This window comes from Sinohyriopsis cumingii, chromosome 11 (genome assembly GCF_028554795.1).
Source record: "Sinohyriopsis cumingii isolate HCF-2022 chromosome 11, ASM2855479v2, whole genome shotgun sequence".
Taxonomy (NCBI): domain Eukaryota; kingdom Metazoa; phylum Mollusca; class Bivalvia; order Unionida; family Unionidae; genus Sinohyriopsis; species Sinohyriopsis cumingii.
In genome coordinates this window covers 11,567,410-11,594,238 of record NC_142971.1, presented here as the reverse complement: position 1 = coordinate 11,594,238, position 26,829 = coordinate 11,567,410, and the positions used below count along the sequence as shown (strand labels likewise).

General features: G+C 39.6%; 1 protein-coding gene across 2 annotated transcripts in view; it reads left to right on the top strand.

The window, feature by feature from the left end:
- Window positions 1-26,829, top strand: part of LOC149787611 (A disintegrin and metalloproteinase with thrombospondin motifs 6-like) — a 69,231-nt gene that overhangs the window by 12,033 nt on the left and 30,369 nt on the right. For both annotated transcript variants that reach the window (XM_089975617.1, XM_089975616.1), the window contains exons 3-11: window positions 10,950-11,167; window positions 11,986-12,063; window positions 13,425-13,602; window positions 16,813-16,921; window positions 19,109-19,202; window positions 20,153-20,230; window positions 21,396-21,535; window positions 22,267-22,304; window positions 26,132-26,237. In XM_089975617.1, the coding sequence (XP_089831743.1) occupies window positions 10,950-11,167; window positions 11,986-12,063; window positions 13,425-13,602; window positions 16,813-16,921; window positions 19,109-19,202; window positions 20,153-20,230; window positions 21,396-21,535; window positions 22,267-22,304; window positions 26,132-26,237 (1,039 nt within the window). The remainder of the gene's footprint in view (window positions 1-10,949; window positions 11,168-11,985; window positions 12,064-13,424; window positions 13,603-16,812; window positions 16,922-19,108; window positions 19,203-20,152; window positions 20,231-21,395; window positions 21,536-22,266; window positions 22,305-26,131; window positions 26,238-26,829) is intronic.

Here is a 26,829-nt window from a genome sequence, read left to right as displayed (position 1 = left end):
TTCTTTTTCCGGGGTGATGGTGGTGGTGTCTGGTAAGAGGAGGGTCCCGCCACTGGAGAAGTTCTTCTTGGGGACTTGGTCTTTTTCTTTTTCTTCTTGGGGCTTCGTTGAACTTTTGTCTTGGGGATAACTTTGGGGGCATTAGGATCCCATCTTAAGAGTGAGCGAATGATGACCCCTCCTAGAGTACCGCTCCCTCCAGGTTTCAAAATGATTTGTTTTTTGGTTTGAGTGTCGATGCGGGGATCGGCCAGTTGGACCAAAGCGACTTTGTTTCGATCGAAAAAGCGTTGAGTTTGATGAGGAATCTGAATGATTCCTTGGAGTAATTGACGTGCCGTCACCGTGAACCATCGTAAGACTTCTTTGAGACTAGCTTCTAAGACACGGGCTCGTGTTTGTGGATCTTTTTCTCGGCTGATGCCATACAAGGCACGAATCAATTTGACGGGAAGATGCGACTGAAGGGACGTCATGTTCACACTGTGTGAGACAGACGAAAAAGGGTCTGAGGTTTTAATAGATTTTTTTCATGGGGAGTGAAATGAAGTCGAGGACGGAGACGTGTACAGGACAGGCCCTCCGTCTTGGCACCAGTGGTGAAACAAGTGGGTACGAAATCGCAAATCCTCGGGGGTCGTAGGTTTCAAATCGACGAGTAAATAGGCGTGTGGCGTTTGAGTGGCATCGTCGTACGCCTGAGTCAGCCAAGGCGTTCCTAACTGTTTGGCTAAAACTTGCACTTGCGATTTATCTCGAGGGCTTTTAAACAAGACCACGTAATGCGCATTGAGACTGATGGTGCGATGGGCTTTACTTTGTTGAAACAAATTTTGGGTGATGTAAACGACACTGGCATTACGGTGATGCCCTTTGCGCGTGAACCACAGTTTAATTTCTTCTTCGTCTTCTCCTAACATGTCGTCGAAAATGACCAAATGGGTTAGACGGGAGTCAGAGACGATGCCATCGTCTTCTTTAGGAATGCCTTCCACAAACACGATGGAATCGCCTTGACTTTCTCGCAAGAGGCTGTACGCCGATTGCCACTCTTTGTAACACCACACGATCCGTTGAGGGGGCCGATCGATCAAATGATGTTTATGTTCGATCAAACGTTTGACGAATTCGGTTTTGCCCGAACCGCTAGGTCCAGCAATGAGCATGTTAAAGGGATGGCGAAGATACAAAGCCTCCCAACTGGCACGATCTAAGTGTTCGTCGATGACTTTGACAGTAGAGGAAGAGGGAGCAGAGACAGCAGAGGTAGCCATGGTATGAGAAATGTCACTTGTGACACGAAAAAACAAACAAGACAAGAGTTTATATACTTTTTCAGAACACGTTTATTGAATGTTTTTTTCAAATATGAACACGAAAGACAAAAATACATACAACCCAAATAGTGATGTACAGGAATATAAAACACAGCAAAGCGATCAAAGTGAAATATAAACAAGTGTCTGTACAACATGTTTTGGGTAACCAAGATGTCCTAGGGACAGTGTGTAATGTTCTTACAGTCTCTACATGAGGTATTGTCACACAAGTGTCCTCCCGGAATGACCTTTCAGGAATGTCCATGACAGTCCTGTCCTGAAGCGAGTGGTTGTTCTCGGTGACGGGTTCTTCTGGCACCGTCACTAACACAGGTTGAAAAGTAACTTTTTTCCTTGAACAACTCTTGTGCATACTGGGCCACTTCTTGGGTCCAAGCCTCAAAACCCCCCTTTTTCCAATCACGAACATCTGTCCAATGAGGGTGTAAGTCACAAGCTACACACACATCGTCATACACGTCTTGGGTCGCTAAAAGTTGACGAATCTTTTTTTCCTGTTGAGGTCGAGAAGTATCCAGATGAAAACGCAAGGCTTTGAACAAAAGGAGTTTTTCGTGACCATTTAAGGCCATGGAGGTGGTAAGTACTGATCGTAAAGAGTCCACAAAGAATCAGCTGGTAAACGAAATCCCAGAAAACAAGTCACTAAGACACACACCACTTGTCGTCCCAAATTGAACGGATACAGTTCTTGTAATAATTGATGGTAATGATCCACGGTTTGAATATGGTCATTGAGTTCCTTCCACGGAATCTGTTGGATGACATGTGACATAAGTCGTGGCATGGCAGCCTGTTTTTATAGTCTCTTTGTTTCGGAAACAATACACGTACTTTCTAGCCAGAGATCTTCGTTCTCCAGTAGGGAATCTAAATCTTGCATACTGTAACCGAAACTTCAGAGTTCGTTTAGAAGTTTCCTCTTCCTCTAAGTAGATTCCACGTAAAATATGTTGATAATCCTTTAACTTGTCTTCCTCAATGTATTGCTGTAGGTGAATCTCGAAGTAACCAAAATAATGAACATTTCGATCATTCACTAACTCAAAGTGTTGAACAAGGTCTGACCACTGAAACAATTTCTGACGAATCAGTTCTCTTATACCATTCAGGTACCAGTGGTTAAAGATCTGGTGACGTAACGGATGCAATTGTTCTTTACGTTTCACTTGTATTTTCACCAGCTCTCGGTAAATGCGTTCTCTCAACTCCACAGGCAAAGCACGAATGTTCTCTAACAAAGTATCCATGAATAGGTCATACTAAATCCTCTTTGGTCTGACACAAGAAATGTACTCTTTGCACAAACATGGTTTCACTTCAGTGTCGAATTTAAATCGTTGAGTCACTAATCTACACATTACAATTCGTTCAGAAGTTTCCTCTTTCACCAAGTTGACATTGTGTTTAAGATGTTGGTAATTCGTTAACTCTTCCTCTGGAATTCGATGCAGTACGTTTACAATGATGTAACTACAATCGTCCATACCAAACCAATCCTTTTTAAAACTAGAGGATCGTTGATTAATGTCTGTCCGATGGAACACTTTCAATTGAATCAGTCCTTGTATAGCCTTCAGGTACCAGTGGTTCAAACACCGGTGACGTAACGGATGCAATTGTTCTTTACGTTTCACTTGTATTTTGACCAGCTCTCGGTAAATGCGTTCTCTCAACTCCACAGGCAAAGCACGAATGTTCTCTTGTAAAGTATCCATGAACAGATGATTATGGTAAAAAGTTACTTCAATGTCTCGGCCCCACTAAAGGTAAGTAATGACAATTCGGTGACCATCGAGCATGTTCAACGTAGGCCGAATCTTGCGGTTCCCAGTGGTGAAGTGACACACCGCAACTGAAGCACTTGACTTTATCTCCTTCGCCCAAGTAGAAAAATCCGGCTCTGGCTAATTCTTCGGGGGTCGGTCCTCCCAGATACTTTGGCCATTTTCCTTTGAACGATTGAAGACGATTTTCAAAGTCGCAGTATTCCGACAAACGCACAGGGAACGAATATTCGTTTTTCACAGGTTCGTTTCGATGAGGGTTGGGTGACAGGAACAGGAGTTTGCTCAGGGCTGGATGACATCCGTAGGGGGGTAGACGTGAAGGTGAACATTCCCCTTTAAACCCGGTAAAATGTCTAAGAGGACGAGCGGCATCGCTTTCGCATCCCTCAGGTTTGACACGCACAGCATCACTTTCCATGACAGGGGCAGTGAGAACAAAGTTCCCATGATGCTTTACGGCATCGCTCAGGTCACAACGTACAGCATCGGTCCCATCGCAAGGCTCACAATCGCACTCGTCTGCAAACTCCGTTACGCAATTACAATGGTAACCACATGGACAATCGCAGTTTCCTTCCGGACATTTTCCGTCGCAATGCATGGGTCTTATCCATCCAGTATTAGTCACACTAGAGGAAGATACAACTTTTTTACAATCCCCAAACTGAAACGATGTCTTTTTCAAAGTATTCATCTTGTTAGCTCGGTCTTGGTAGTCACAATGAACTATCGATCTTGACCATAGCCCCCTTTTTATACTAGTCTCAATGCAGTCTCCAACTTGTACATCTTTCCTTTTTTACGTTTTTTATGTCCTGTTCTGGAAGGTACCGTCTCTAAGGTACCGTCAACATTGTACCGTAGTGTGATGGGTGGAAAGGCCATAGAAAGGTAAGGGCAATTCGGAGACCATCGAGTATGCTCCAGAATAGCTGAATCTTTATAGATACATAGATCCATTCGTAACTTCAGTCCGCAAGCGAAACACTGTACCTCGTATCCCAATCCTGACTCAGGTCCCAAGTAGACAAATCCTGTTCTAGCTAAAACATGCGAAGAAGGTAATCCTTCCCTATCCGTAGGCCATTTCTGAAACGTGTCCAATCGACGGGCACAATCACAATAGTCAGGTAAGAAGACTGGAAAATGGTAGGGTTTGAACTTGGAGTTCTCATCGGGTTTCTCACTCGATTCTTGCTGTGGCGAAGTCATCTTTCTGGTGGGGTAACTATCCTCTTACAACCAATGTTTTATACCAACGTGTCCATACGGTAAGGTGAAATGATTGGGAAGTCGAACTCGCTTCTGGTACACGATTTGATAGACTTTTTCCAAGGGCCGACTGACGATGTGGTGAGTGGGTAAACGTACAATCTTGTTCGGTTGGTGAGTGGTCACTTTAAAGTTTCCATCCTTTCCCGATTGCAAGGCTTCTTTCAATACCCCAAAGTTGACCACTCGACTGGTACGATAATTCAGAGTCAGTCCTTTCACTTTGCACGTCGTGTGCACTTCTCCTTGTTTGTCCCGGTATTCGTAGCCGTAATTTTTGGGACCGCCACTGACGAAACTTAGAATCTTGTCGTCGGGATGCTCGTCTGTCCAGGCTCCTAAACGGTCTCCTTCGATGTTAGGGTGTTGCTGACCCGGTCGATCGATGTAGATGCAACTGTCCGTGTCAAAGTACAGGACGCGTTCTTCTAACAGTTCTAAAGCTTCGTACAATTTTAAGCGGGCATGAGCTGTCACGTAAGCCGCAATGATGACATTTCCAAAAGGGTCGTCTTGTACAAAGTCCAGATCTTCTTCGTAATTGACCAAGATCAAATTCTCTCGAACGACGTCCACGTGTTTCATGTATTTGGTTTTGTCGTGAATCATCTGGAAGAGGCGGGAAGGTTCTGTCAAATATTCCGTCTTGGGTAAACACGGTCGTTGTGCCATTTTACCCCACAAGCAATTTGACATCACTTTGGCAAACGATCGCCTGCCTTCGTTTTTCTCGATGTGGTCTAAAGTGATGCCCTCTTGTTCGTAGTATTTCTCTTTGAATTTTATTTGGTCTTCGGGAGTGTGACACCAGGAAGGATAGCCGCTGGCTTCTTGCTTCAGTTTCAAAAAGGCATCCACGTAGTCTGCGAAAATGCCTTTCTGACTGGGATCACCCTTGTGGTATTGTTGTGTCTTGGGAAAGTGGCAAATTTCGTACACTTCTAACAGTTGGTATCCCATGTCCATAGCTTTGAACAATTCTACGCTGACCCAGGTTCCCGTCAAGGCCCGTTCTTCCTGGGTGTGCTGACAAGGCTGATCTTGGTTGCACGTTTCGGCACAAGTACGGCACAAGGGAAACATCAGTTTGCCTTGACAATGGTGAGGTAAGACGGGATGGTATAGGTTCGTGGGAGGCAAAACTTTGCACTTGATCAAGCCTTCGTATTGTCGAATGTTTTTCAGGTCGATGTGTTCCGTCAGCAATCGCGGGTGCCCTGTAGGAAAGTGACAATATTTGCACACGTAGGGATACAGCGAACACACATCCAAGTATTTGATTTCTTCTCCTTTCTCTTCGTCGGCTTGGTACAGCAAACAGGTGGCATTGGTCCTTCCTCCGTACAAACTATCCCTCGGGTTCAGGGGGTCCATCAGCTTGTAACTTTCCACGACACGTTTAAACTCGGGATCGATTTTCAAACGGTGATCGTATTCGTGTTCCCACATTTCTACCACTTGGTATCCTTGCTGTTCTAACTTCAAGCGTCGCTGACAAGTGTCCTGGTACAGGTCTTCCATGGTCCGTTGTAAAAACTGATTTTTAGTGTCACGGTCAGGGTAGCAGACGGGACATCCGTGAAATAAGCAACCGTTAAACTCGTACACGATCTTGGGGTTTTCTAAGTCCCAGCCATCGACCGAATATGTTCCGATGGTCTTTTCGCCCCCTCCGTTGCGGGCATGCTGAATCCACTTGTCTTCCTTGTCGCACAAGTAATGTAACCAGCGTAGGGCTTTGACCGAGTATTGACGTTTGACAAAGTGGGTCGTTTGAGGACTGATGACAGCCACGGTGTTTTCAGGCATGAATCGTTGTCGATACACTAAGGAACACGCTTTGGCAATGGTGCAAGCTTCTTTCAAAGGATCGACCCCTCCGTGTTCCATGAACAGTTCTCGAAATTTTCCACAGCAACGTCGTAAAATGTCCACGTCGGAACGACAATACTTTAGCATTTCTTCCTGAAAGTCGAAAGGGTCCGAGGCGTGAGCCTGGTACCAAGCGTAGAAAGCTTCTCGTTGTTCGGTACGCATGTTGTCGGGGTCGTAATAGTGAGCCTCAGGTAAATGGGGTAGAACGGCGTGTTGATTGGCTTCCGTATTGAAAAAGTGTGGAAAGTACCCTTTAGCCATTTCTGTCATTCCAAACGTTTTAGGCATTCGACTCAAAGGCATGGCCAAATAGCTCATCGAATCTTTAAACTGTACTTGTCCCACTTGCATGAAAATGATTTTGGCTCCGTTCAAAGTCACTTTAGGACGTTCGGTGCCTTGTTCCGTATAGTACCTCAAAAGAAACTGTCCATCGTATCCGGAGAAATTGTGAGCCATCACTGTGGCATGGCGATGACAATCTCGGTAACGTTCGATGTCCTCTTGGCTCCACGTCTTGTCGATGGGGTCTAAGACCCATTGGGCAAAATCGGCTAACGTGTTGGGTCCCCGAAAGATTTTTTCACGCCCTCCGGGTATCTTGCTGCAGTGAGGGCAATGACTGAAGATAGGTTCTTGAATGCACTTCTCGCACGCTCGATGAGCCACGCAGAAATTAGGAATGTGAATGCCGGTTTCTTGCATGCATTCGAAATCGAAAAAGATGAAATTGCCTTTCTTCTTGTGACCGTCCTCTTTCTCTGGTGGGGGTTGGTATTTTTGCACGTAACATTGGTGTTCCAAGTCCACGATGTGGTGACAAATGTGACATTTTTTCTTTCCTGAACATACGTGTGCCTTGACACTATTGGTACGTATGCCTTGTCCACACGTAGGGCACAATCTCAGCAGTTGACAAGCGCATTTCTTCTGTGAACCTTGCGTTTTCAGATGTTGTTGGTAACAGGTAGGGCTGACAAACGTGCGCAGACAAGTGAAACAAGGCACTGGTTCTTCGCTCAGACAGGGTGAAGAGGCCAAACATCCTGTGCATTTCGATCCACAATGCTTGTGTTGCTCTCGATTGTTATAACCATGGTCACATTTCTCACAGTAATAACCGTATTTCAGGAATCCGGTGATACTGGTAATGGTATCGAAATGTTCATCGTGATAATAGACATGAATGTATTTTCCGTCCTTAAAGTCTTGGCCTCGAAACAACAAAGGTCCGCGCACTTCTTGAGGGTGCACTTTCAAGGTGTAGCGTGGAGCTAGGGCATCTTGCAATTTTTGCATCTCAGGAATGCCACAGGGTGTGTCTTTGGACAGGCCGGCTTGTTGCAACAGGAGTTCTGCTTCGTTTCGTTGCTTGGCTCGATCGGATCGTTGAATAGTGTTCCAGGTTCTTTTCCATTCTACCGTGTCGTTCTTGTCGGCATAGGTTCGTCCCACCACGATGGCACGGGCTAAACACATCTGGTCATGAGAGTTGTTAATTCGGACGAGACTCTTTTTGGTGTTGCGAAGGTCGTCCACCAATAACATCTTTTTGCGTCCTGTCCCTTGAGGAGGAGAGACGTGGGTCATGTCCAGTGTGGCTTTACCATCGGTGATGTCAAACTGATCATTAGATTGTTGTACGTGTTGAATCTTGTCCATGACTTTGGAAGCAGTCAATTCTGCAGGGGTGCTAAACTCGATCCAAACAGGGGATTTCAAACCGTCGTGTTGTATGGAAAGTCTCAAACGATCGTCTTCTTTGGGTTGACATTGTCGCTTGAGTGCAGTGAGCAAAGAATCCCACACCTCAGTGATGAACACTTCTGCTTTCTCTAACGGCACTTCAGCCTTGAAATCTTTAAACTTCACCGTGTATTTGTAAGCCGTGGTTCTAAATTTTCTAGAGGAGCGCTTTTCCGTCTCTCGAATGGAATAGTACTTTTCAGGGTTGACTAAGGGTGGTGAACTTGTTTTAGAGGGTTCGGATTCTGGTTCACTCATGTCCTCTTCAAAATCACTGGCATGAATTTGTGCCAAGATTTCAGCCCTGGTACGAGGCGATAGATCACGTTTCTGCCTCTTACTTTCTTCTTCTTTCTTCTCGAATGAATGGGATCGTTTCATCTTGAAAGCAAAAAGTCAAATGACTCAAGTTCAAACACCATAAACTACTTTATAGTCATAGCAGACCAGCGTATATAAAAGGGTGTGTGTCTTGTCCTTTCACTATTCATTTCACTCTCAAGCCGAACACAACGATGGAAGAGACTGACCAGATGGAACGTTTCGTCAGAGCTTTGCGAGGGGTCATTAGAAAATTCTCTTCAGACCAGCCTACGGACTACTCTCCTTCCTTTAGAGATAAAAGTCAAGATACTTGCTATATCTGTCAGAAGAAAGGGCATTGGTCTTCAGTGTCCAGACCGTCAAAAAAGAAAAAAAACAGGGGATAAAAAAGACAAAAGTCAAGATACCTGTTATTATTGTAAAGAAAAAGGACATTGGTCTCCAGATTGCCCAAAAAAGAAACAAGAGGAGTCAGAAGAAAAGAGGAATTCTTCAGAAGAAGAGAGGGATTCTTCAGAGGAAGAGAGGGATTCTTCTGAGGAAGAAAGAAGACAGGTGAAGAAAAAGAAACAGGAGAAAAAAAGAAGAAGGGAAGAAAGCGAGGAGGAAGAAGAGGAAAAGAGTGTGACGGTGAAGAAATTCAAAAAACAGAGAGACTAAAAAAGGAGAAAAGAAGAAATCAATGAACTTTTTATTAAAGTGATGTGTTGTGAATTGTGAATTGGATTGTAAAAAAATGGAGAAAAGAATAAATGAATGATATAAGGTAAGAGTCTTTGAGTTTTGATTTTAAAATAAGAAGCTACACTCACGCACTCATACAAAGACACGTACTATAAGGGTAAAATGGGTGAGGTTTTTTTTGAGTTATTGGCAAATTGAAATTGTATTTCTTTTCGAGAAATGTGGGTGGCCCTGAAAAGGGCCTTTTTTTCTTTATGGTGCAGGGGTGAGTTTAAGCAATCAATTTTAACTGCCTTAAGCCTTTGCCACGGCCAAGGCCTACTTCTGGACTGCGTAATGTTGATGATGATGATGATAATGATTGGGTTGAAATCACTAAGGGTGGTACGGTAGGCTTAGTCACAGGGTTGACGTGTTTAGCTCGGGAAGGTCGTATTCTCTTCGGTCGTGATAAAGAAGTCTGATACATTTGTTTCAGACTTCTTAACTCCGCTAAAATGTCCAACAGTACCGTGACCGTTTGATTTTCACCCTCTTGTTTCTTTGCTGCTACTTCTTCTTGCTGTTGTTTTTTTCTTACCTCTTCTTCTTGTTGCTGTTGCTGTAGGAGAAAAGCCTGTTCCGCTTCCTTTTGTCGTTGTATAAATTTCTCCAATTCTTCTTTCTGTCTCTGTCTAAAATTCTCCACTTGCGGTAATGAAGAAGGTAACGAAGGTTCAGGAACAAATTCTTGCGAGGAGAGAAAATCCACAAAATCCCAATTCACCTCTTCTGAAAGTAAGTCCGAGTTCCCTTGGGCAGTCTCCCCTGTTGGTGCACCCCAATGGATCGTTTTCTGAGTTTCCGTCATGTTGAATCACTGTCGCATAGACTGAATGCACACAAGCGCTAGCGAATCTATATTGACTACGTGACGTCACAGACTGCTCTCTTCGGATTGGATGAGAGCTGACTGAATTCTGTAACGCGTGTTTGGATTGGTGAATGAACTCAATCCGTTTCAATCCTTTCTGTACCTATAAATAAGCGCCGTTCAATGCATTGATTCACCTGTTCTCGTCGCTTCAAGATGTGGACTACAGTTGAGTCATCCACCCTTGTGTCTTCCATGATGTTTCGGACAGACTTGCTCATGTATGTCCGATCCAAGTGGACCGTTGTCCACAGAACAAACACCAGCCTGTGGATACGTAGGATCTACGTCGAAAGACAAGGATGCCTGAAAAGAGTGCTGATGTACGGACCAACAGTAAGACGCAGCCTAAGGACAAGAAGAAGACCAATGCGGTGCCATTTATGTTAATGAATACATTAACATAAAACCCAAAGGCCCTTTTCAGGGCCAGCCATATTTCTCGAAAAGAGATAGTCTTTGAATTGCCTACCCCTTTTTTAAATTTAAATTTAAATTTAAATTTAAAAAAAACTTTTAAAAAAAAAAAAAAATCCCATGTTAAATTCCCCTTGTACGTATAGTATCCCACGATTTATTCCCATGTTAAATTCCCCTTGTACGTATAGTATCCCACGATTTATTCCCATGTTAAATTCCCCTTGTACGTATAGTATCCCACGATTTATTCCCATGTTAAATTCCCCTTGTACGTAGAGTATCCCACGATTTTATTCCCATGTTAAATTCCCCTTGTACGTAAAGTGTCCCACGATTTTTCTCCATGTTAAATTTCCATTGTACGTAAAGTGTCCCAAGGGTGTTTTTAATGCTAATTCCCATTGTACGTAAAGTGTCCCCATATACTACTTTAGAGCGTCCACCTCGGACGTGGGAGGTCGCTTAAATATTAACTTGCTAAAAGTCAAATTGTACAATTAGAAGCATGCGTAAAAGTTAATTCAAGTTAGCAGAAATGTACGTAGTCAATGACGCGAAGAAATACATAAGCTTTTTGTTTTCCAGAAACAACCTCTGTGCACATCAATCTTGACCCTGGTGGATTGGGATTTCGGCTTAGACGAGATGTGGGGGAGCTTCCGAATACGTTTCACGTGCAGTTTATGGCGGAAAACAAGCATGTGGATCTCGATCTGACACGGAGCTATGAAGTTGACCCCAACATCCCTGTGCATATCCTAAACAACGGCGTTATCAAGCAAGACAATATGGGCAATATGCAGGTCTCTTTAATATACACATATACACATATCAAAAATCGAAAAGTATTATAGAATCCCAATATCAGTGTTCTTTAAATTTAAAATTCATTTAAGTTGAATAAATGTTACTTTATGCAAACCCCAGCTTGCAAAAGTTGCAGTTGTTTTCCAAGATTAGTACATTTTCTGGACAGGCCAGCAAAAGATGTGTTTATTATGTAGCATTTTTTTCTCCGTTTGTTTAAACTCAGCTATACGTCGATTGCACAAAAAGCTTTTTGAACTTATAAAACCGCACGCTCTTTGCGGCTAAGACGCTGGTGCAGTGTGGTCTTTTATAGTTGAGGAAACCGGAGAATTCAGAGGAAACCACTGACTCTTGATGGGCTGCCAACCATCTTCGTACATATCCAAGTATGGAACTGAGACCTCAGAGGGGCAAAGAAAGCTGCCTATCGCTAGGCTATGTTATCAAGTATATTGAAACGAATTTAGTAATTAAAAGATGATTCTAGTATTGTAATATTTTTTATTATCGAAGTCGCAGTATTGTGCAAAAGTTAATTGATTTGGGGAAAAAATCGCAGAGACCAAAAACAAAATGTTCAGTTAAACCAGTCTCTCTCTCTCTCTCTCTCTCTCTCTCTCTCTCTGAGTGTGGGTATGTGAGAAGGCTTGCCAGTAGCTTCTCGTGTGTCTGTGGTTCTTTCAGGGTTTTCCCGGGGTCTTCTTCCACCATTTATACTGGCCGCCATGTATAGCCTATCTTGTGCTGAAAATGGCGTTAAACCCTACAACAACGACACCAACCACTACAATGACTTTTTCTTACATTTTAGGGGCTCGGGTTATACCAAGATGTTAACAAGGGATCCGCCATGTTATTAAAGTGCCCACTCTTGGTGCGGTGTCAAATGGTAAGATTATCATATTTCCTCTGTGTGTGTGTGTGTGTGTGTGTGTGTGTGTGTGTGCATAACGGCACAGTATTGAGTAAGTTTAGGTATCTCAAAGGCACATCCTATTTTCATAATCAGAGCGATCTGTTTAAAAGGCAACATTGTACGAGTTTTCCGTGAAATGAATCTTATCTGGGACCAGTGTCAGTTCGCAGTAATATGGATATAGTTCTCGACCAAACTTCAAAAAAATGATTGAAACTTTGATTTAATTACTGTTTGAAAGCATCGGTGATGTCAAATTATAGTTATCTTTTGTTGTTTTTACTTATCCTCTGCAACTAATATTAACCAGCATGATTCCTCCTTGTTAGGTTTGTTTGGAAAGATTCAAAACAATATAATTAGCAATGAAGAGGAAAACTAATTGAAGCGATATTCATATGGTGGACTACGCATTATTGATGTTCACTTGTTTGAAGAGTTTCAAAAATTCTTTGGATTAAATCATTTTAAACAGTTTTGTAAATATCTACCAGGATGGCTTGCCCCAGAACCATGATTAGACACGGTGATTTTCCGCGAACAAGATCGATATTATCATATCCTGGTTTCCAGATGTTGGTTGTTGACTGGGTTATAAATGTAAGCATGGTACAGTTCATTTTATGCGGTAACTATAGCTGATCGACAGTCTTTGAAAGGACAATTTAATTTCTGCTTTTGATATTGAATGATTAGATGAGAAGGATAAGATATTTCAGTACTATCATCTAGTACCTATCTAAAATTATATTCTGCATTAAACGAGAAAATTGAATCACTGATCATTCCACAGCTGGAACTTTGGTCTGCGTACATCGAAAAGACGTTGCGTAGCTTTTGGTCTACTTACATGAAAAAGACCTGGGTAACTGGTCTTTGTACGTGGAAAAGCGTATCAAACCAGATAAGTAATGAGAAACCACTTTGTTAGAAATAAATTACAACGTTAGAGGATGGATTAATTCCAACAGTACACAAACTACATTACTTTACGTCATACGAACAGATATATGGTTTTTCTTCAGTTTCGTTTACTTATTCAATTGATATATTTTTCATGTATGTTTTTTCAAACAGTGAAACCATGCACTAGCTTGCAATGAAATGGAAATGGAATGTAACGCAGATATAAACATATGTTGATATCGTTCATATAATCCTAAACGAACTACTCTTAAATCCTAAACGAACATACATATTAGTATTCAAGTTTAACGTGAAGAAAGAGACCACTGTTCGGATTCTTACTCACCCCCCCCCCCCAGCAAAACAACTTGATTATGACGAGAGAGAGAGAGAGAGAGAGAGGTCTGTTTATTCTACTTTCGTTTCAGTTTGGTTCTTTCCACTTTAATTCCGAGGAATACTTGATTGAGCCTGAGAAAGATATTGGGGTCGATTTGTCGGGATCTCCAGATATGACTCCTGAAAATGGGTTGTCTAGCATGGTGGTGAAGCACATCGTATTTCAGGAGAAGAATGATTTAACAACACATGACTGCACAGAATCAGGTTTGTATTTCTTTTATTTGATCGCTGTTTTATTCTTAGGTTTTTCCCCTTTTAAATGGCAAGAAAACAAAATTCAGATTAAGGGCTGTGGGTAATGCACAATGCAATGCAGGTGGCTGGAAGGGTACGCTGTAAAGAAATTACTAAACATTATGGTTATAGTGATGTCCCATTGCTTTCAGTTAAGTATCATGCTCCATTTAGCAGTGAGTGTGTGAAAGTAACTTAAAATATAAAAAAAATCCATACCTTTCTGTCCACCGTTTCTGATGCAGTGTACAGCAATGATACGAGCCCATATGCAGTGAATATGAAAAGCTACTGTCACTTAGGAATAATCCGTTTAGTGGCAAAGTGAAGTGGATTTTGAATAAAACTTGGAAAAAATTGAACATTAACTCTTTATTTGCACACACTGTTTACAAAAAAAAAAATGGATTCTAGATGGTCCTGAACAACCTTGACTGAAGTTTCTAAAAGTACGAAAGCCAGAATTGTCCATATCAGCGTTTTATGATGAATATAATAACACACTTATCCATGTATGTTGGTAACAATAATAATGACTTAATTTTTAATCCCAATCATTATAATGTTTTCCAAAATGAAGAGTCTGGAATATTCATATTCTTTGCTCACATGTTTCTCTGTACATGCTGAAATATTAATTGTACCACAATTGACAACTCAGTTTTCTAAACTTTATTAATGAATGAATCTGGAGTTTAAATCTCTAATTACTTTCTTGGTGTCCTAATAATGGGTTCAAGAAAAAGTGTACGAAATCTAAGACTTTGGTCTAAGGTTTTCTCTTTATGTAGGCCACTTTGTATCCCGGATTCTAAAGCAAACGACTACACTGTACAGTGATACAAATCATTTTATCCAGCATTCAAAATGTCTTGCTCAAACACAATAAATAGCCCGTTATCACAAATACAGAAAAATGTTGCCAAACCACCACTAATATGTATAAGTGTTGACTCTTTCCTGATACCTGGCCCATTCAACACACCGTAGAATCCAGTGGAGAAAGGCACATGGATATATATACGAATGTTGTTGTTGTGGGGTTTAACGCCATTTTTCAGCACACGATAGGCTATACATGGCGGCCAGTATTAACGGTGGAGGAAGAACCCGGGAAAACCCCGGGAAGAACCACCGACCCACGAGAAGCTACTGGCAAGCTTTCTCACATACCCACATTGGCCGATATATACGAATGAATCTCATACTTACCGCCATTAAGCGTACTGCGCAATACTTAGTTTAACGTTCGTGATTTGTGACAACCTTGACACCCAATAGAACTGAACGAAGTACCATCTTGTACAGTATGCAGCTGCTCATGTATCTTACGTGATAATTTTGCAATTTTTTTTTTAAAATTTATATTTTGCTTTAATGATTGACATTCTTGCTTTGCGGAAGTGCCTTCTCACGTACTACGGGAAACGCATACCACAATTAGAATAGTTCTCATACTTGCAGTGAAAATCAATACACATTTCATTTATGTATACATGTAAGGGTTATTAAGAATAAGTAGCTAATACAAGTACTATTCATTGTCTTTAGACGGGTTTTATGAATGAAATACTGATAAAACCCGAAGATATAAACTTTAGCGGATTAATACTTGGAGAAGTACACACAGTGAAAGATGAGATGAAAAGTAGTAAAATGTAAACAAGCAAATAAGTCATTTTATAGGATTGCAGGAATGTTTTGCAATTCTCTTTGCTATTAATAGTACCAACCATAACTGTACTTTCAATATGAAGAATATGACGGCTATCATTTACCGGTATACGTGGGGTCCCTGAGTGGCCGAGTGGTCTAAAGTGCTCATCGTTACGGATCACTGCCATCCCACCTCTGTCTGCATGGATTCGAGTATTGTGCTCAGGCAATGTGTGTATGTGAGAAAGCTTGTTTGTAGCTACACGTGGGTCGGTGGTTATTTCCATGTTTTTCCCGGGGTCTTCCTCCGCCATTTATACTGGCCGCCATGGATATCTTGTGCTGAAAAATGGCGTTAAACCCTATAACAACAACAACAACAAGAAGTATGCGTGTAATATGACGGTCAGTTAATGGAACCGGTTGACTGGAAGAAGACCAATATAGGAGCCCCCATCTCTTGGCACCATGATGTTTGCCACCTGGATTGTACCCAAGATCCAATGTATACGAATAATGTAACGTTAGCTGGTTGCATCTTGATTAGTCTTCATGCAACAAAATAGTACAATGCATTCACTCAATGTTATCTCAATGACTCGATCACTTGCGATTAAAATACAATATCGAATTACCTATTTTAGCTTATACAAATACATTTCCCACAAAACAGATTGCCTCGGAACATTTAAATGCAAATCTTTTAAAGTTAATAATACTCAAGTTCAAACTCATTGCGTATTATATCTGATGTTTGGCTACATCACACCCACTAACCCGTTTAGCCAATTCGTATTACCATTAGCCCTTACTTTAACGAAGCATTATTCAAGACTTGACCGTATATTCATGTTGTTTATATTTATCTTGTAAATGTGCACATGGATAGGTTTGTTTGTTATTTAATTCATAAATATGTGCATAGATAGGTTGGTTTGTTATTTATCTCATAAATATGTGCATAGATATATTGGTTTGTTATTTATCTCATAAATATGTACATAGATAGGTATGTTTGTCATTTATCTCATAAATATGTGCATAGATAGATTGGTTGACCTTTTTAGGCACTCTATTGAGTTTATAATGCTGAGGAAATGAAAATAAGTGCTTTCTCAATGACACACTGAGACAGTCTACCTGGATTGTCTTGTGCGGGTATCGAACCCGCAACTCATGGATTACGAGTATAGTGCTCTACTGAGCTACCGTAGTTTCCTGAAAGGGTGCAAAAATAAATTAGTCATACTGTATGCAGACTGTGTTCAGCGCTTTTTTAAAATCCCGAGTACTATCATAACATATAAAATAATATTTTTCGTAAATTTGAAAGAGACCCTGTCATAGCAAAAATGGTAGGCGGGGAACTTCACTAATGCACTACATTTCCATATATATTCAATACAAAGAAACAATCTCGATGATATTAGGTTTTGTAGGACTAGAAGCTCATATATATTAATAACCTGAATATTGCAGGCGGGGATCATAATTACAAATACACTCTTCTCCACTATTTTTTAGATAAAAAAGACACAATTTCGAACCATGCTAAACCCTCCCGGCATGCACGTGCTATTGGCGATTTTCACATAGAGGTTCTCCTTGTATATGATTTCTCTGCCTACATATTGTAAGTATGAGAAACAAATTAGGTTTAAATATTATGTAGTTTGATTGCCATAAGAATTTGAAAAAACGTAGTCTCCTTGCCTTCTGCATTTATGATATTGCCTCGTTGCCATCTGCGTTTATAAAATATATAGCCTCATTGCCGTCTGCATTCAATATATTGCCTCTTTGCCATCTGCATCTAACATATAGCATACTTGCCATCTGCATCTAACATATAGCATACTTGCCATCTGCATTTAGTATATTGCCTCTTTGCCATCTGCATTTAATATATTGCCTCATTGCCATCTGCATTTGATATATAGCCTCATTGTCATCTGACCGCTCCGGTGGCCTAGTGTTAGAGCGACCGCCTCGGAAGCGGAAGGTCGTTGGTTCAAATTCCGGCCGAGTCATATCAAAGACTTACAAAAATGATACTAACAGCTGCCTCGCTAGGCGTTCAGGATTAAGAGGTTATTGTTAGGACTGGTTGACCTGGTGTCAGGATAATGTTACTGGGTGGGACATCATGCTACATGACTGCGGCATGATGCCCCAGTGCTAGACATCACTATAAATTGTAACACTGCGATACGTCTGAAATTAAAAATCCTAATCACAACACACACACACACACACACACACACACACACACACACACATTGCCATCTACATTTAATACATAGCCTCATTGCCATCTACATTTAATACATGGCCTCATTGCCATCTACATTTAATATATAGCCTCATTGCCATCTGCATTTAATATATAGCCGCATTGCCATCTGCATTTATAAAATATATAGCCTCATTGCCATCTACATTTAATATATAGCCCCTTTGTCATCTGCATTTAATATATCACTTCATTGCCACGTGCATTTAATATACAGCCTCGTTGCCATCTGCATTTAATATATTATGTATATTTAATTTGATTGTTTGTCTGTTGGTTTTTAAAATTTCATTACATGTTATTGTAATGTAGCATTGTTTGCTGGGTTTGACTTTTCCAAAATTGAGTTCATTTCTGCTTGACCAGATTAACTTTTTTAAAATTATTGTATTTCATTTATGTAAACAACTAATAATAGCTTCATTATTATCTGTGTATGAGCTTATTAACTTACTTATTATTCAGGTAAACAAGACGTAGTAAATATGCTGATCAGGGTCAGGGTTTTGGAGATTCCCAAGTGAATTTTGTAGGTTATTTTGTTGTAAGTAAACAAGGCTCATTAGATCATTCCAGAAGGTTATTTTCCATTAAGTAATGTTCTTTTTAGAAAACGCTAACGCGACCTGAGGTCAAGCAGAGAACTACATTATCTTGTGACTTTTAAGATTTTACCAGTCGTGCTTTAACATCCAGCACTATTAGTTGCATTATGTTGTGTCCATTTTGGGCTGAATGTTATTTTCCTCAAATTACTGAATTCAGGTGATTATTTTCTCTTGAAATACAAAAGTTCTCTGACAAAATTCTTGGATGATAAAGACATTCATTGGAATTTATACTGTATTCAAACTTGGAATAATATTTCTGTGATTCAGTTAGAGACTGTTGACACATCAGCATTTCGTAGACCATAACTTCTAGTCATTGCTTTCAATGTTGGATCTCATTGGGACTTGAACCGAGTTTTATTCAGGACTTTTTATTACTAGGACTTGTGTCTTTAATTCTTGGATTATTTTTGGATTTATTTCGCAATACCGTAAGTTCTCTTTCTAATTTTTCGCTTTGTATTCTAGAGAAATAAATTATTTGTTAAATTTTACAAAGCTTATTGTCTTCACTCGTTTTTGTTACTTATTTTAGGAGCATAGACTTGTAAAAAAAAAAGAGCCTCGTTGCCATCTTCATTTAGTATATAGCCTCGTTGCCATCTTCATTTAGTATATAGCCTCGTTGCCATCTTCATTTAATATACGGCCTCGTTGCTATCTGCATTTAATATATAGCCTCGTGGCCATCTGCATGTAATATATAACCTCATTGCCATATCTACTTCTAATATACAGCCTAGTTGCAATCTGCATTTAATATATAATGTCATTGCCATCTGCATTTATGATCATTGGACATCTTACAATTTGCTACCGCTAATTATTCTTGGACAACATTTCGAATTGCCTATTCTAATAGGAGAGAGAGAGAGAGAGAGGCGTCCATCTGAAAACTGCTTAAATTCCATTGCAGCTGGTACAACCTTACCACGGCTACAACCGCAGCAATGAAAACTGAAGAGGCAAAGAATCTTATCCGGCAATACAGCGTTTTTCTAATAAATGGGGTAAGGTTTAAGGTGGAGAGATTTTGTTATTATGCTTAGTGTAAGCGTCATATTTTGGTACTGGGAATGGTTAACATTTTTTACAAGCCTGAGTGTCAGCAATTCTGCTTCTAAGTCCCATTATTGTTCCTCATCTCTGGAACACTGATGTAGCTAATTGTAGCAGGAAGGTTGCATGTAGCAGGAAGCATTGCACGTGGAACAATGCTTCCTTTGCCCTCGGGCCCCGAGTGGCCGAGTGGTCTAAAGCGCTCTCCGTTAAGGATCACTGCCATCTCAACTCTGTCTGCGTGGGTTCGAGTCTCGGATTCAGCCTATGTGGGTATGTGAGAAAGCTTGCCACTAGCTTCTTGTGGGTCGGTGGCTCTTTCCGGGGTCTTCCCAAGTTCTTCCTCCACCATTAATACTGGCCGCCATGTATAGCCTATCGTGTGCTGAAAAATGGCGTTAAACCCTACAACAACAACAACAACAACATATTTTATCATCCGTTCGATATATATAATTTCAAATGAAACTTTGAAAGAGTGCATATAAAACATGAATTCTTGTAGCATTCCATCAGCCCAGTTGTCTTGAAATATGAAATTAAGAGACGATTCTGCGAATGATCCATTTCCTTCACACACCCAACCAATTGTATCCCGAAAAATTCGAGATATTGTATGTGGTTATGTAATTACTAAAGACCAATTAGTTTTCTATACCACCTCTTGGTACATTATGATACTGTGCAAAATTTGTACACTAAGAATACGTGACAATTATGAAGATGAGTCTTTATGTGAGTAATCGAATTAGGCTTTTGAATTGATATGTTACCATTTTCATGTTTTCCATGTGGTGTTTGTTTTTCGTCGTCACGTTGTTTCGTGTTTTGAGCTGTTGCGACATAACCGCTTAGAAGTAGTTGTCACTTACCGTAACTGTAATACCGTCTTCATTTCCAGATGGATTTACGCTACCAAAGCACGTCACGCTATGGCACCAGTATTGATATTCTTTTGAGTGGACTGATTATTTCTGAGGTATTGAAATATTTATTCTACTGTTTGCAATACACCGTCCATAACACTGTAAGTCTATGACTACATAACCATAATACTGTACGGCTTTGACTACATAACCATAACACTGTACGGCTATGACTACATAACCTAAACACTATGGATATGACAACGTTACCTAAACACTGTATGACGATGCCTATCTAACCATAATCCTGTACAGCTATGACTACTTAACCATAAGGCTATATGACTATGACTGCATAACCATGCTACTGTACAGCTATGAATACATAACCATAACACATCTATGACTACACTCAAAAACTTTATTTTCAGAAGAACTGAAAATAATGAGACGTACTCGCATTTGACATGTGGTTACATTGTACTACGAACCGCTGTTACTCAGTGGTTTTCGTGCGGGACTCGCGACCGAATGGGTACGGGATCGAATCCTACTATCAGACTAGCATGGGTCAGCTACCGAGGTGTGTCATTGGGGAAGGCACTTTACTCCAATTGCCTCAGTACTAAATGACCTACCTATGTTGCTGTGCCGTAAAGCACCAAACCAAACCAAACTGTATTAAAATATATGCCATTCAAATGGATTATAATGTACCGTACGTATTAGCTTATAAGTAGAGAAAAACTGCAAACAACAAAGATTCTGATCTGTAATAGCCTAATGCGCCCGCAGATCAGGGTCTATGTTGTTTATTCAACAGATTACTCCTAACAAACTGCACAGATCGAGATCTGCCGGTGCATTATGCGCTGACAGATCTGGGTCTGTGCAGTTTGTAGTAGGACTCGACTTATAAGCGAGTACAGACTTTGTAAAAAATTTCGACGGATACTGATTGTATACAGCAATATTTAGTAAGCGGTAAATCAACACTAGTCCGCCTTAATGCAATTTTTTTTATGCTATATCAATTTAAAATGCCCAGTAAATGCCTCAAAATAGCCATTATTCTTCTGGAACAATTTCTTTGCAACAGTTCATCATATCATAACTTTCTTCTTTCTAATGTTTAACAGTAAACAAACTGAACAAGTCGGCTTCCGCGCATTCTTTTTCTCCATGTTGATAATGCCATAGTTTGCTTTGTATACGACCGCAGCAGAGTTGCTCTAAAAGTAGACACGTGTATAATCGAGAATATTTTACTTTAACAAGAAAGCAGCCGATGCCACCTGGACGGAGAATATTAAAAGCTCAACTGGAAACATTGACGCATCTACTGCACTGAGCGCTTTTGGGAAATGGGTGCAGGCGACGTCACTTCCTGGCCGTGATTATGCCATGTTGCTCACAAGGTAAACGTTAAAAATGGTGTTTGCCCGCATCCCAAAATTGATTGCGAAACATTTCATGTTAAGTCAGTTTCAGAGAGACGCGCTTCTTGTTTCTAACTACCATGGATTGCATATACAAAAAACAACCTAGGCGATTGTATTAGTATTGTTCAAAACATCTTCAACATATTCTGGTGTCAAACACGTAGCGTAGACTACCTTGGAATTGAATACAAAATCTCACTAAAATTGCAACGTCCTTCGAGAGCTCTGGTTACTGTTTTAAACAGACAATATTAACATATAATTTATCATTTTCTGTATTATGTCATTATGTCTCCTATTACTTTTGGCTTTCTGAATTATGCTTATCATATTATCATATTAACAGTAAAATCTGTCAACAACTAAGTGCTGTTCTTGCTGGTGTTTCTTCTTCTATAAATCTTTTATAAATCTTCATTTGTAGAGATTGTAGAGCCTTCGTCTTGGCCAGAAAAGCAAGATGTGTTAGAGAAATAAAAAATAGTTTAAATGGTGGCACTAGCAACTCATAGTATTCACTTTGACGTGACTAAATCTTAAGCCAAGTACGAAATCAAATTAAGAAGAGAAAAATCATACTTGAAATAATTCAAGGTTTGATGCAGACAAGAATATGTTTTTGTGACTGCTTTTCTTTTAAAAATTATTCATTTGCACTGATAAATTTAGTGACAAAGATCAATAAATGGTAAATATTTTTTCGTCAGGTATCGTTTAACCATTGGTGGAACTAGCGGCGTCTCAGGTATGTGTGCGGTTGTGTCTGATGTTTTTATTGTGTGAACACAGGGGTCTCAAATATGCGGCCCAAGCCGTGTCCATGTGGCATGCAAAATGTTTGGCGTCAGAAGGTGTCATGAGAGATGAAAAAGGTAGTGCGGCCCTTGGGCCATCGAAAATGTCCTCATGCGGCCCTCTGGGCGGTTTGACTTTGAGACCCCTGTGTTAACATATGAGAGAGAGAGAGAGAGAGAGAGAGAGAGATGACAAATCACAGTACAGCATGTTAGTGGTTTGAAAAACTATCCAAACTCTATCGAGATCTACAGATCACATTTTCATGCAGAAAACAAGGGCGAGGAACAATTCCACACAAGATACTGTAAACAAAATATGTATTTACATGTTGTGCTAAAACATAATCACATACTATTAAAGGATCAAGGACAAAATATTTGTTTGGTTTGCGTTTTGTGTTGTTATTATCTTTGCTGTCTATAGGAAGGGATCTGCATATTTTGACTTTTTAAAGCGTTTGGCGAACTTATCTGACTTGCTGCTTTGTCTTTGTAATGTTTGTGTACTGTATACATTTTTCATTACAAAGTTACCTCCAGAAGACACGGTACATTTGGAAAGATTGTTATTTACTATATCATCTGGAACAAATACACACACACACACACACACACACGCACACACACACACCCACCCACCCACCCCCCCCCCCACACACACATATATATATATATATATATATATATATATATATATATATATATAGCAGTGCGCTAACACAAAGATTACATTACGTTCCATCTTCGATTTCTTTAATACATGAAATATACTGCTTGAAAAATGGCATAAACTCAGCCCCCTGCAAATAACTGAAGCCAAAATTACCGAGTTCCTTTCGCGCACGAATAAATGGACACCGCTTGTATTTGTATCGACCTACAAAGCAATGATGCGAGCGGTCGCGTGCCATGGGTAAAGAAACATTGTCTACTCATCAGATCATAAACAGACATAAGTAGTTTAAAAAGGAAAACTAGATGATACAGAAGATGTTGTCTAATATATGCACGCTACGGCTGCCATAACCGCTCAGTCCAGGATCAAGAATCAAGAATCAACACAGCGGATGACACATAAAAAGAACACACTTTTTCAGCATGTATGGAATGAGAGGTGTTGTTCACCATATCGATACAAATAATGTTGAAATCATTAGTGCACGAAACGAATTAGGAAATTCTATCCACATTTCGATAGGCTTATGAGCTACAGACGCGGATAACATTCGCGATGCTGAATTGAAAGGACCCTAGTAGTGAAAATTGTGGAAATCAACATGTATCTCAGCGGTATAATATATGTCGGTACAAACATTCAAGAGATGTCCCATCTTTTATACAAGTACCGATGCTCAGAATATAACCCAAATTTTTTATAATTTGCATTTTCTTTGGATGCAAATTTGCGACTATAATTAATCTCATAAGATAATCAGGATCCAGTCCAATATGAATTGTACTCCACCTTATGTCCATATTAGTATTTTCCTGGCACAGGTACAATTCCAGCTAAGAATTACTTAATCCCTTCAAACCCTACCATTCTCCGTCTGCGCTGTCTTTGTCATTTAGAAGAATATAGTTGTCAGCATTCGTGCAACATTAAAAATCTTGCTATCTTTTGCAGCATCTTCGCTAGCCAAGGTTCCGATATATAATCGCTATATAAACCTTTGCGGATTGAGCAGATATTTCTCTTTCGGATTTGTGAATTTCATTGGATACGGCGGCAAGCCATCACATGCTATCAAAATTAAGTTGTTCAAATTAGAACACTATTTTAACATGATCGAGACAAGGGGAGCATACAACTTGAATGGACTCGTAAATATGCAAGCTTCCACTGCCAGTCTGTGTTTGTATAAATACCTTTCACTCAAATATACCTCTGAGGCTTCTCTGGTACGTAGCCATAATTTTGATGTTAAACTTACAAAGTATCCTTTTGAAGTCGATTGCCTCCACCATTTTCGGTCGATGTACAATGCACTGCTGTTATTGTTGGTTAGTTGGCATTACATACTTAGGGAAGCAAGTCATGAAATCCATATATATCGCTAGGACAAAGCACTAACATATCTGTTCCATCCGCCAAAGTGTAGATAAGATTAATAAATCGGAAACTCGGCTTGCAAATGTCTTTTGCAGACGAATCGGCCTCATGTATTCGATAAGCAAAGAACAAGCCTAATGTACTCGATAAGCCATAGAACCAGTCTAATGTATCCGATAAGCTACTAAACAAGTGTCTTTGGCCAAAACATTTGTTTACTTCACTTTTGGATTTTTACTTAGCATGCCAGCAATCTGTATATCATTTAAAAAGAATACGCAATATGACACTATTGCTGTTGTTGTGTTTGTTATTATTATTATTATTATTATTATTATTATTAGTAGTAGTAGTAGTAGTAGTAGTAGAAGAAGAAGTAGTAACACCCAAAATATAAATAAAACAAAATAGTTAAATTATGAAATGTTGATTTTAAAATCTGATTAAATTTGTTAATATTTGAATTATTAAAAATTATATCAGCCATTATTTAAAATTGTTATTTATATTTTACTTGCATGGGTCATTAATTTCACCATATATTTTGTTATATTGCTTTATCTACATAGCTTAATTATCGTTTAGATTCACATGCATGTAGTAGAAGTTCTGACTTCTATAATAATTAGGATAATAATAATAACAATAATAATAATAATAATAATAATGATAATAATAATAATGACGATGATGATGATTATGATGACTTCTTTGTTTGTTTAAATGTAGTCGAAGCCCAGCCCCGCTCCTTAAATATGAATAAAATATAAAGAAAATATAAAGCCACTTAAATCCAGTCTGCATTATTGTGAAATGTTTGATATGAAGTACAAAACGGATACCAAATACTACTTGCAATAGAGACCATTCCGGTGGCCTAAGTGGTTAGAGCGTTCGCCTCTCATGCGGGAGGTCTAGGGTTCGAACACCGGCCAAATCTTACAAAAGACTTATAAAAATGGATGGTACTAGCAGTATTAGTGTTAGGACTGGTCGGCCTACTGTCTGGATAATGTGATAGCATGATGCCTCAGTGTTAGACATCACTATAAACTGCCACAATGTAGACATCGTAGCGATACGACTGAAAAATTGTTAAATCTACGTTAAAAATCCAAATCACACACACACTTGCACAACAGTTTTATGAACGAGAAAATTTTATCACGATGGTTCGTCTCACTTTCTTGTAAATGAACCCATTATTGCAGTAAATATTTTTTATGGTGTATGCAATATTAAAATCCGGGATAATGTATGGCTTAAAGTTTATAAGGTGTAAAGGGGTTAAATATTTCATAGCAAGGTTTTAATTGCGCCAGGTAAATACTTTAGGAGGTTGAAGGTAGGATAAGATTATTGATCGGAGCCGTCATTAGTTTTATTTGCATTGAAATGGAAACACATGGAGCTTTGTTGTTAGGGTCTACTACTGAAAATTTATGAAAACGTCTATTTTGTTTCCACTAAAATTTATTATTTGTTCTCCTTCAAAATCTATTATGCTGTATCATAAACATGGTAACCTACTATGAAAGCTGTGATGGACTCCTTTTACGACACAATTCAAGGTCTGCACCTTTCTTTTTTTTTTTTTTTTTCATGCCGATATAGAACTACCTTGGTATAACCTCGAAGAGGTGCGGAACATATCTTAATACTACGGTAGTTTGAAGCACAACTGCTGTTGCCCATCTTATTTCTTTGCTGTGTTGTTTCCAGGTCTGTCTTTTTTATCGTCGGTATGCAAGCCAAGCGCCCAAGGCATCGTCCAGCATGGATTTAACTCAATGTCAATAGCGCTTGCTGCACATGAACTTGGACATGGGTCAGTACTTGTCTTTTACTATACATGTAACGTTTTGTAAAGAACTATTTTCATGCTTTGAAAATTTAATTTAAAAAATACCATTAGTTATATCAATAGACGTGACAAACACTTCACACTAACACATAATTCGAGCATGGTACGATGGCAAAATAGGTTGTTTGGTTGTTGGATGGTTTTTAATATATTCTAGTTTCCAAAACGTATAATAAAAATCGATAAAGTCAACAACATGTACAACCATGTTACCAACGACCATTATCTTGTTGTAAAGTTGAGGTTACTCACCCGCAACATCAGTGACCATTGTGGTTTGACTACATTACCGTTCTGGTCTGAAGTATCTGTATTTAACAAGTGCTGAATGTTCGTTCTCCGTACAAAAAATCTCTTTATCATTGAGCAATACAAAGCATCTCCTGAAATCAATCGCCATACAACTTTACATACATTCTCTGTTTGACTATCCAGTTACTAAATACCATTTTGTACTCACTTTTTGGTACGTTGTTAATATACTGGAAAGCTGTAATTTTTAATTCGTACTCTACGGAGATTCGAATCCAGGTCCCATACAAAATTTTCAAACCTG